This window comes from Chanodichthys erythropterus, chromosome 15, assembly GCF_024489055.1.
Source record: "Chanodichthys erythropterus isolate Z2021 chromosome 15, ASM2448905v1, whole genome shotgun sequence".
NCBI classification, from domain to species: domain Eukaryota; kingdom Metazoa; phylum Chordata; class Actinopteri; order Cypriniformes; family Xenocyprididae; genus Chanodichthys; species Chanodichthys erythropterus.
Genome location: NC_090235.1, coordinates 31,641,612 through 31,654,279, shown reverse-complemented (window position 1 = coordinate 31,654,279; position 12,668 = coordinate 31,641,612). Strand labels below are relative to the sequence as shown.

Below are 12,668 nucleotides of genomic sequence, written 5' to 3'. Positions count from 1 at the left end.
AGAAATCATTACATTCAGGTAGTACTTAAATATATTCTTTTAAAGTATATTATTTTGTATAATTAATATTCTTTTTAAAAGTATGCTAAAGTGTACTTCTTTTCCACAAGACCAGAATATAGAAACTTGAGGGTGGGCTTTTTTGACCTGGCCCGGTAAGTAAGTACCCAGAATACCACCTTACAATACGCAATAGTATTTTTTCCATTCAGTTTTAGGGATTTTAAAATAGTATTCCTTAAAGAGGTATAAGCCATGAACCAAGCCCATCAGCTACAAGGTGAATCACAACACTACAAGCATTGATTTGAGGCAAAAAAGTGTTGTGTTTGTTCGAATAACACAAATAAAAGTCAGGTCAACGATGGGCAGTTCTTCTTTTAGTTTTTACTGTGCAATCACTGAATCACAAACTCCGTTAACACAGGTGTCTCTTTGAACAATTCACTGGCCAACCAATATCTAACCCAGAGTGGCCAACAGTGCTTATTCCTGGGTTTATGTATTTAACTCAATACACTACACTTCCTCCCCCCCTAGAAAAAAACCTTTCACCTTTAACAAAACATTCCACAGACAAAAGAAATAAACTTATGCTACTTTATGACTATAATGTCCCATTTAAGTTTTCTTCTTCTTTTTTTTTTCCTTCCACTCTCTCTCTTTTATAAATCAAGATGGGTTGGTGGCTTCCGTATACAGGTAGGGTAACGTTTCTCTTCACAGGTTGGAATTGGTGTTTGTGGTGCTTCACTGGAAGATACAGTGCCATCTTGAGGTGTTGTTTTGTCACTTCCACTGGTAACAGTATCAGTAGAGCTAAATGGAACACTGACAGAACCACTTTCCAGAGAAACATTTGATTTTCTCAACTGATCAATGTGCCATCTCCAGATGGTATCTGGTGCAATCTCAACTGTATGTGAGAGCGGTCCTGTTTGTTCCTTGACCTTTGCAGGTGTCCATTTGTGATCTCCTCTGTAGTTTCTAGCGAGCACACTCTCTCCAACTTCTAACTTTCTTGTTTCTCCTCCCCCTTGTGATTGTTTCATCTGTCTGTCATGTACGGTTCTCCTCAAATTGGGTTTCAGCAAGTCCAGCCTTGAACGTAAGGGTCTACCAAGGAACAACATGGCAGGTGTTCGATTTGTGGTGACATGAGTTGCATTTCGATATGCAAACAAGAAATTGTGAAGCTTCTGGCTTAGTGTGAGCTTCTCATGTGTCATGGCTCGCAGTGCGTTCTTCAAGCTTTGCACAAATCTCTCAGCTAAGCCATTAGTTGCTGGGTGGTAGGGTGCTGAGGTCACATGCCTGATTCCATTGTTCCTTAGGAAGATCTGGAACTCCTCAGATATAAACTGAGGACCATTGCCACTCACCAGCTGTTCTGGTACACCAGTCCTTGCGAAAAGTTCTCTCAGAACCATCACAGTCTGGGTGGCGGTTGTGGAGGTCATGCTGAACACTTCTGGCCACTTTGAACATCCATCAACAACAACCAGAAATGTAGTGCCCATGAAAGGACCCGCAAAGTCAACATGGATCCTTTGCCACGGTAATGCAGACCATTCCCAAGGATGTAGCGGTGCAGGTTTTGGCATCTTTTGCACGTATTGACATCCTGAACAGTGCATGGCGAGTTGCTCGATCTGCTGATCTATACCGGGCCACCATACAAAACTTCTTGCAAGTGACTTCATCTTTACCACTCCAAGATGTCCAACGTGGAGCTCCTCCAAGACTCGAGTTCGCAACTTAGGTGATACAACAACCCTTATACCCCACATGATGCAACCACCATCTAGAGTGAGCTCATCACGGTGCTGATAGAATTGTGTGAATCGAAGCTTCTGCTCTGCATTCCAGCCAGACTGTATAGCTGAATATACCTGGGACAATGCAGGATCTCTCCTGGTTTCTCACCTAATCATTTCGTCTGTAACAGGAGAACTCTCAAGCTGAGCAATTGTGAAAACATCCAAAGGTGTGCTTACATTCTCTGTCTTTGAATCACACCCATCCGATGGTAGGCGTGATAGCCCATCAGCGTTAGCATGTTTGTGCGTTCTTTTGAAATCAATCTGGTATCTATGTCCTCCCAGAAACAACGCCCAACTTTGCATCCATCCTGCTGCTGTCAGTGGAACTCCTGAGGACTGAAGATGGAAACCACTGATTGATGGTCTGTAACCAAGGTGAATTTGTTTCCATACAGATACTGATTGAATCGTTTCACACCCCATACCAGGCTCAAAGCTTCCCTGTCGATCTGTGCGTAGTTCTTCTCTGCAGCAGTAAGGGAGCGTGATGCAAAAGCTATGGGGCGCTCCATTCCATCAGCCATCACATGCGACGACACCGTACCGATTCCGTATGGTGAGGCGTCACATGCTAACCTTAATGGTTTGTGAGGGTCAAAATGAGTCAGAACTGTATCTGACATCACCAGTTTCTTTGCTTCCTGAAAAGCTTGCATGCATTGCTTTGACCACATCCATCTCTTTCCTGTTTGCAACAAGGCATTTAAAGGATGGAGAACAGTGGCTAGATTTGGCAAAAATCTGTTGAAGTAATTGATAAATCCAAGGAAGGACCATAAATTGCGAGACATCTTTCAGCTGTGGAGCCTCTGCAATAGCTTTTAGCTTGTCATTACACTTGTACAGACCATTTGCGAAACTTTTGTGCCCACAATATGTGATTGTTTCCTTGAAAAACTCACACTTATCATGTCTTGCACGCAGTCCATACTCTTCCAATCTCTTTAAGACTCGTGCTAAGTTCTCCAAGTGACTACTGTCACTGTCACCTGTGACAATGATGTCATCGAGGTAGCATTGGGTACCAGGGCAACCCTGAAGTACCTGATCCATAGCCTTTTACCATAAGGCCGGTACTGAGGCGACACCGAAAACAAGCCTGTTATAGCGGTACAAGCCCTTGTGAGTATTGATAGTCAAGAACACTTTTGAGTCCTTCTCCATTTTCATTTGTAAATATGCTTCCGCCAAGTCTATTTTGCTAAAAAGCTGTCCTCCTTAAAGTGTAGCAAAAACATCCTCTATTCTCGGTAGTGGATATTGTTCTGCCTGCAATACAGGGTTGACCGAGACTTTAAAATCCCCGCACAGTCTTACAGTTCCGTCATTATTCCTTCAGCTTCCAACCGATCCAGTTCAGTTTCCAATTTCTGGCGAAAGGCATATGGAATGGGCCTTGCTTTGTGAAACTTTGGAACAGCGTTCTCATCCAAGGTTATCTTCCCCTTGATATGTTTTAGATTTCCTATTCCCAATTGAAACACTGGTGAAGCTCCATCCAGCACTTTTTCCAGTTTCCATTGCGTGCTAGGTGACGCAGGAACTGTGTTTTGCAGACTTTTTAAGGATTTCCAGTCCAACTGCAACTTTCTCAACCAGTTACGTCCCCAAAGTGCTGGTCCCTCTGTTCGTACTATGTACAGATCCAACTCACTCTGTTGATTATTGTACTTTACAGTCACGGGTAACACTCCTAGAGGTATTGTGGGCTCACCAGTATATGTTTTCAGTTTGACAGGCGATGGCTTTAACTTAGCCATCTTGAAATGTTTTTCAAACTCTCGCTGGGACATCACTGAAACGGCGGAACCTGTGTCCAATTCCATTTTAATTGGCTGTCCATTCACTTGAGGTGTAAGCCAGATTGCTTGTTTCAAGTCACTTTTCAGGCTGTAGATTTCTAAATTCGCCAAACCCTTATCACTTTCTTCACTTTTTTCAGTGACAACATACACATTCCTACTTTTCTTTTTCTGAGCCTTGTACTGTCTCTCCTTTTCACTATATTGTACATCAGATCGACATGCTCTTTGTATGTGTCCAATTTTATTGCACTTTCTGCATATTTCGGTTTTGAATCTGCACTGATTTGCTCTGTGTCCACCCCGGTCACAACGGTAACACAGTTCAACTTTCTGCATTGTCTTCTTAGGTTTACCTGCAGTGGCCAGCTTATTTACAGACACTTTTACTTCTGATCGCAGTTCGACTGGCAGCCATTTCAATGGCGACAGCAATTTCAACTGCACATTTGAATGTTAGATCTGCCTCAGAGAGCAATCTCTTCTGTATACTCTCTTGTGAAATGCCACAGACTAGACGATCTCTCAGCACGTCATTCAGTCCATCCCCAAACTTAATTTGGCGACATAAACTGCGATTGACTCTCCGTCGTTCTGATTCCATTTATGAAATCTGAATCGTTCTGCAATTAGCAGCGGTTTTGGCGGTAGATGCTCTTGCATTACTTTCACAATGTTGTCAAAACTAAGATCGGCAGGCTTTGTGGGGGCAGTGAGGCTTCTTAGCAGTGCATAAGCTTTCCCTCCTATCGCACTCAACAACACTGACACCTTCTTGTCATTTTCAATGTCATTAGCTTTGAAATACTGCTCGATTCGTTCACAGTACAAAGTCCAGTCATCCGTAGCATTGTCGAATGCATCTATCTTTCCGATATATCCTGCCATCTTTCTGTTTTCACTTACTATTTCGTGCTGAATCTACCCCTCAGTCTTCGTGAGTCGTGAGTCAGTGCTTATTCCTGGGTTTATGTATTTAACTCAATACACTACAAAAAGATTCTAAAAATTCAAGAAGACAAAAAAGAAGAAGAAGAAAAAAAAAACATTTTAGTGAGGGAAAGAACTACAATACCATGAAGCACTGAAAACAGCATAATCAAAATTAAAAACGAAAAAAATAAAATAAAAAACTATTATTTGACAAAATGTTGATTATAAAAACAATATATTTTAAGTTTACTGCAAGATATGCATATATATACAATATATATGCAAACATTTCAGAATTTTGAGAGTGCTTCATGGGAGTGGGCGGAGCTAAAGAGCTATTTTGGAGCGTGTTGCTTATTTCAACTCTCTGATTGGTGTAATTTTCTGTACAGCATCATGGGTAATGCAGTTTTTAAAAAGGAATTCCACTGTTAAACATTGTTATTTTAAAAATAAGCTAAAATAATGCATGCTGACAGCTTCAGCAGAAGCAAATACCATAGATTAACAACCTTGTAGATCACAGTAGGTCTGTTTTTAAAGGTTTATAAGTTATCATTCAAAATCAATTTCTTAATGGAGAAAATGAATAATTTTACTTCCAGAACCCAACTGTTGCACTCTATAAACACTGCTTAGCAATGCCTCGGCAACCATGATGACAAGTTTTCATTCATTAACTAGAACAACCTACATTTAATCTTTTATGACATTAATTTAATAGAGGTCTCAGGATTTCATCTCTCATTTTCAGGAAACCTGTAGAGTCTTGGATGAGTCACTCTTGAGTAGTCTGTGAGCTACAGTAAAAGGCGAGTTCTTTAGGTGAGGTTATGCAGCACACCATCTTCCTCTCAGATTGAGGCCAGCAGAGCATTAGTGATGTTTTACATTAAAGCAACAAACTATGCTGTCTGTAATCCTGTCAGAAATGTGGTGAATACTCTGTGGGTGAAGGAGTGTGTGAGTGTGGTTGTATATGTTTGTATAGTTTATAAATGAGACTAGTGAGACATAATAAACTTTCTATTGTGATAAACAGACAAAAGTCTTAGTTATGGTGAAAAGAATATGAAAAGATATTTTGCTGAAATTGAGACAGATACAATTGAGGTAATTTGTGTTTGCATAAGTCTTAGGCCATGTGTCCACCAAACCATTTTTTTTTTTTTTTCTTGAGGCTAGCAGATTTTCCAGTTGTTTTCAATGAAAGCGCTGCTTTTATTGAAATGCCAGCAGCGTGATAAGGAGCTGAGCACTCTGCTTTTTTTTTTTCTGGTTACAGAGAGTTGAAGAATGTTCAACTTTGGGTAAAACGCAGAGCTCATCCCTCTCAGGTTGTTTCAAACCTGCATGAATTTATTTCTTCTGCTGAACACAAAAGAAGATATTTTGAAGATTGGGTAACCAAACAGTTGATGGGCCCCATTGACTTCCATAGTATGGATAAAAAAATACTATGAAAGTCAATGGGGCCTATCAACTGTTTGGTTATCGACATTCTTCAAAATATCTTCTTTTGTGTTCAGCAGAAGAAAGAAATTCTTACAGGTTTGGAACATCTTGAGGGTGAGTAAATGACAGAATTTTCATTTTTGGGTGAACTATCCCTTTAAGGTTCAGTTACATTTACATCTGTTTAGTGAAATTTCAGTAGGAAACCATGTGATCTGGAATTATGCAAAAATTGCACAAGTTGGTCATACAAATTGGCCATGTAGACTAAGAGAAATCTGATTGGTTTGAAAGCGACTTCTGTGTGAGCTGTGCTTCATACATCACTACACTTTTGGCGAAAGGCAATGGACCTTTTTTGTCTGCAAAATTTCCCCAAAATTTTGATGAATTTTAGAATCTATCAGCCAACAGCAATTTTGTTTAAACTTCTAAAACTAGAATGGTAATTTAATTATTACTTTTTGTAATTTTCTAGTTTATTTTATCATTATTTTAAATTACAAACAACACATTTGACTGTGCTATTTCATGACATACAGTACATCCCTCACATTTCAGCAACCATTTTAATATATCTTCTCAAGGAACAATACTATAGAAATGAAACTTGGAAATATTTTACAGTAGTCAGTGTGCTGCTTGTAAAAAGTATATCCAATTTTCAATTCTATAGTATTGTCCCTTGAGAATATATAATAAAATGGTTGCTGAAATGTGAGGGGTGTATTCACTTTTGTGGGATACTGTACACTTATAAAAATAAAGGTTCCAAAAGGGTTTTCAAAGCAATGCCACAGAAGAACCATTTTGGGTTAAGAACTCAAAGAATCTTTCAGTGAAGAGTTCTTAAAATAAACACTTTTTTCTTAGTGTGAAGAACATTTAAATAATCTAAAGAATGTTTTTTTCACTATAAAGAACCTTTTTTTTTTTTTTTTTTTACAATGGTAATTCTATAGATGTTCTCCTTAGAACAACTGATGCAAATAAAGAAACTTTCTTTTTTTTTTAAGACTGTGAAAATGACATTTTCAGCAGGTGGCTTGTCTCCCCAGACTTTATTGTTGTATTTTGTTGCTCGGGCATGTGGTTAGTTTCTGTGTTCCCATTGGCTGGCATTTTCTTAAGGAGGTTGTTGTGTGGGGCAGGAGAGCACATCCTGTTCTCATCAGCTCACTGAACTCGGGCCCAACTCAGAATTCCAATCAGCTCTGACTGGCATGACGAAAGAAAGGGACCTGTTGTTGCCACGGTGACCTGAACACTTCACCACCCAGGCCTTTGGAGTTTGGCAAGAGGAAAGATGAGATGAGAGAAGGGGAAGGGAAGAGAGAGGGGAAAAGAAAGAGTGGTGGAAGGCTGTGAAAGGAATATAACAAAAAGAGAATAGGGAAGAGTGTCAAGTAAGTAAATGGAGAAATGAAAGAGAATGAGACAGAGACAGAAAAAGCAGAGAATGGCAAAGAAAATGGAGCTTGTGGCAGCAAATCTATCAAAGAATGCGCCCTTAAAACTGACTGTGCTACACACAAAACGAACAAGTTTGTTTCCATAAGTTAACATGAAATGCTCCATCTCTAAAACAGCTTCAGTTTTCTGCTGATGTCTGTGCAAGCTAATTGGTTTACAAGTGGCCAAATAGCTATTTTGGCATTGTTCTAGGGAATAGTTCATGCAATAATTTAATAGTAGTTAATAGTGGTCAACTTTTATTTTGGCAGCATTGAGAACTCGGCGCCTGAGTGCAGGCGCACATTAGCACCCATTATCAGTCTTCATTTGGTTATTGTCTTTGTTGAGCAGTTCTGTCTTATAACAGAAAGACAAATGCTGTATTACTTTTTCATATGCTGTCGGCATTCAGCAAATATGCATTTCTATCATATGAACAAGCCTTTGAATATCTAATAAACAATTAATGTCACAGCTTGCAAACTCCATCTATTATATCTTCAAATTTGCATCTATATTACAGATTCTTCAGATTATTATTTTCTGAAATTGATTCACCTGCAAATCATTTATTTTTAATTATTTCAATAAGTATTATGTAAAATAAATATGAATTTAAAGGTGCAGAATGCGATTTCTGACAAACACACCCCTCCGTTCATTGCTCCGCTTTAAAGCTTTTCCAATATTAACGCAGGTCCAAGCTCTTGTCTGTAACCCTTTTTTTTCCATTTATATTCCTCTGATCTTTTCCTCTTTGGTAGTGGCTCAGCCATCTCTTATTCTACAGTTTTTCTACAAATGTCCCGCTTCCTCACTTTCTCTCCTCCCCTATCATGAGTAGACACGCCCCCTATCGCTGATTGGCTACAAGAGTGTTTTGGTGCTCCATGGATTGGTCTGATCCACTGTTTACACACTCAGGACTATGTACAAACATATATATATATAGATACCATTAGATGACACATATATATATATATATATATATATATATATATATATATATATATATATATATATATATATATATATATGTGTGTCATCTAATGGTCATAAAAAATGCCTTATGTAATAAATATAAAAATAAAATAAAATAATAAAAATATAAATTGTAATAAAATAAAAATTTTAATAAAAATACAAATAAATATGTGTACAAGAAATGTACACAGCAAAATCAACTTCGGAGTACATATGGTCCCTCTCTAAATAGTGTTAAAGTAACAGAGAAGTTAGGAGTTAAAGTTAATGAGATAATTAAGTAATTTAATTAAGTGATGAATGAGCATTAGTGATGAACACCTGCTGTTAACAAGCAGAATCACTGAAGAAAAGGTAATTCATAAATTAAAATAACCCTTTCAGACATAAAGGGGCTAGCACACCGGACACGAAGCTCAGCACCGCGACACGTCTTAAAATTCGAACACATTGTTTTCTGTTGTTTTCTGGGTGCCGCGGACAGGCGCCGAATGTCGCCGCCGGTGTGCGTACACTCATAGAAAACAATGTGTTCGAATTTTAAAGACGTGGCATGGCGCTGTGCGATGCTGAGCTTCGCGTCCGGTGTGCTAGCCCCTTACGTTTAAAATATTCTGGCTGACCTCCCAGAAAGGCCACCATTAGAATGTTTCCTTTACTCTTTCCATGATGACGCGTCATGATTGTCACGTGACACACCGCAGCCACACTGTATGACAGATGTATCGCTTTTCTCACCATGTCATCAACTATCTGATATTCAGATTCTTATGTATTTGCAAATGAGTGTTTTGTCATTTAAAAACCTACATCATGATCTTGATCTTAATCTATAACGCGAGATGGGCGCCACCTTGTTTGTTTGCACTTTAGTTCAGAGATTCCTGTCAGTTGGTTTTTTAGGCTACAGCACGTGAATTCTTCCATTTGTACCGAAATACATGTGTCCGGTGTATATCTGATATGAATAAACGTCGGCAATTTATAGGCTATTTGAATGGACTATTATTGCTGCTTCTATAGACATCAGTGTATATTTCATTAGCTGTTACACGACACGTGACACCACAGGATATCGAGTCGGCTGACAGCCACAGATATTTTGCATGCTAGATATTTGTCTGGCATCAGTGAGGTGTCGGCGATGTGGCAGCGAGTCTCTTTGATGCGTCGTTGAGTAGTTCACACATAAAGATTGGCGAGCCCGCTGATTTCCCCCGATCACAGCCCGACCTATTGTTGAGCTCGCTAACTTGCAAATCGGCTTAAATCTGGCTTAAAATCCTGTAGTGTAAACTTGGCATAAGACTGTGGCTGAAGTCAGTTGTTGTTCTTGTGTGTCTCTTTTCTTCATTGATTGTGCTTGTTAACAGCAGGTGTTCATCACTAATGCTTAATCATCACTTAATTAATTGCTTAATTATCTCATTAACTTTAACTCTGCTTCAGTGTTACTTTAACATTATTTTGAGAGGGACCTAATGTACTCCGAGCAGAGTTGATTTAACTCTGGTGATTTTGCTGTGTAATAATTATATGTATCTGTATTTTACCTTAAATCTTGTTATTTCAAAGAAAAAACAATGTCCAAAACAATCAACCTACTAACAAGACACTTCACCAGTACTGCAGTAATGACTGAAGTCTGTGCGTTCAAGTCCTGAGAAGTTCATATGTACGAGTTGGGAATTCTTAATTATAATGTCAGGCACATTCAAATAATTTTGGTTGAAGCAAAATGCAGATGTTTCTTTTCTGCATAAATTAAAAAAATTTAATCTACAAAAAGTGTCTGCTCTATGTTTTTATTCAATTTAAAAAAAGGTGCTGTAAATTGACATGCTATATTCTTATGAGCTTTTACAATGCTCTGAAACTCTAGATGATGGACAACAGCGTAATATTTGACCTCTGAATGCCACTATTGACCTGACAGAATCAGAGTCGGCATTCGCAGGCCATGCCCCCACAAAATGAGATATTGTGAAACACAAACTTTTTTGGAACTAACCATTTCCCAATTAATCAAATATTATTGAAGTAAAATGGGTGGCAATTGTTTGATTTTGTCATAAAGCCATGTGTAGAGCTCTCCGAACAATAGCGTGTTACCATGTCTGTTATGAAAGGTGTTTGGGCAGAGGGAACCCACTGTGTGATGTTTCCTAATTGAATGCCCTGCAGCTTGGGGAAAAAGTAGCACCTGCCAGCTCTGGTTAAGCTTGTTATAGTCTGTTTCTGACATTTGAAAGTTTCAGGGGAATTGTTTTAATGAGCCAGATATGACAGCCATATAAATGACCAGATTCTATCGGCAGTGTCAATTTTGTCACCTTTAATGAAACAGAAGAGATGTCTGTGTGTTGAGATTAGGTCTGTGTGAATAACAGTAAATGCTCCAGCCAGGTGAATGTTACTGCTGGATCTTCTCCTGGACTGTAATAAAGAATCCATGATCATAAATATAACTGCTGTGCTCAGCATCAGCCCCATTAGGTAGCAAATGGCTGTGAAACTAGCAAGAAACAAACAGTCATGAATTAAACAGGAAAGAATCTAAGCTGCAGCCAAGAGCAAGAATTATCCTGCAATATACCCAGAAAATTGTTTTTCATTACCACGGATAATTTCAATACCTAGAAAGCTCATTTTTTAATCTCTCACACAAACTAGTATACTCCATAAATCTTTAATGTTTTTATTTTTTATTTTATTTTATTTCCATATTCATGTTTTTGCAATTGCCTAGACTGACCTGAAGCACTGCTGCTGTTTTTCGGAGTTCTCTTCCCTGTTACTCTCTGTTCTACATCTAACTGGGTCAGTCTCTTACCTCAATTTGAGGCCATCGGTGGCCATGTTTGTTGTTCTGTTTAATTCACTTTCAGACCAGATGTTTTTCTCTTGAAACACAATCCAAACTAAACTATTATGAGTTATGAAGAAAATTATTTGTGCACAGTGTTTAGTTAGATGTAGTTACAGTCCTGCAGCAGTAATTATGCTTTTTTTATCCAAATTTTGAAGTTAATGTGCCATTTTTCAATGTAAAAAATAATATGCAAAGATTTGTTGGTGATTTCTGCATGAAATGTTATTCTGCGTTTTGGTAATGTTATTCATTCTTGTTAAAATTGTTGATGTTCTCTGCACACTTAAAGAGTTCACCCTCATGTCGTTCCACACCTGTAAGACCTTTGTTCATCTTTGAAACACAAATTAAGATATTTTTGATGAAATCCAAGAGGTGTTTTTTTCTTTTTGTGTGCAAAACAAATTCAACAAATTTATCTCTCCCTTGTCATTCTCCTAATCTATTTACGTCCAGCGCTTCTGTGTTCTATGTCAGAACGCCAGCTCAGTATTGGCCAGCTCCTGCATCAGCATCACACACTTGCATTGTGCTGCTCACGTAAACAGCTTCGGCCAATACTGAGCCGGCGTTCAGATGTAAACACAGAAGCGCTGAACGTAGCATAGGAGAAAGACAGGGGAGAGATGAATTTGTTTAATTATTTTTTTATTTTTTGCGGACGAAAAAAATCCTCGTTGCTTCATAACATTAAGGTTGAACCACTGTAGTCACTCTGACTATTTTAACAATGTCTTTACTACTTTTCTGGACCTTGAATGTTGTAATTTCATTGCTTTCAATGGAGGATAAAACAACCTCTCTGATTTTATCAACAATATCTTAATTTGTGTTCCGAAGATGAACGAAGGTCTTACGGGTGTGGAGCGACATGAGGGTGAGTAATTAATGACAGAAATTTCATTTTTGGGTGAACTAACCCTTTAATTTGTATATAAAGATTTATGAATAGACAAAAGACAACATTAGAAACAATGGCTATAAATAATAACATATTCACAATCATTTCTATATAACTGCATGTCTAAAATATGTATTAAAAGTACAAGCAACACATTACAGTATGCAAAGGCAAAAAATAAAATGATGACCTTTTCAGTTTGAGTATATTTATTTAGTATGTCACTTGCTGAATGTTTGCTTTGCTCTGAAATATTCTGGCATCTTAAATCTGCAGTCTGAGGGTAGAAACTGCCATTTTTAAATGAGCAAGTGTCTGCAAACTGTGAAATGTTTCTGTGCTTTGCTTTTAAATCTAAACTTTATTTATTTATTCAAACTCACAGAAGATAGTTTGCTGTAGTATGGTGTAGAAGTATTTTTTTTTATTACCGTGAATGCAGA

The 12,668-nt window shown here is 38.1% G+C and overlaps 1 protein-coding gene across 2 annotated transcripts in view; it reads left to right on the top strand.

Annotated features, from left to right (window-relative positions):
* Positions 1-12,668, top strand: part of syt11a (synaptotagmin XIa) — a 36,699-nt gene that overhangs the window by 11,436 nt on the left and 12,595 nt on the right. The window contains exon 2 of one of the 2 annotated variants that reach the window (XM_067411628.1): positions 12,165-12,201. The exons of the other annotated variant lie outside the window; for it this stretch is intronic. Within the exon in view, the coding sequence (XP_067267729.1) occupies positions 12,165-12,201 (37 nt within the window). The remainder of the gene's footprint in view (positions 1-12,164; positions 12,202-12,668) is intronic. 2 annotated transcript variants of the gene reach the window in all.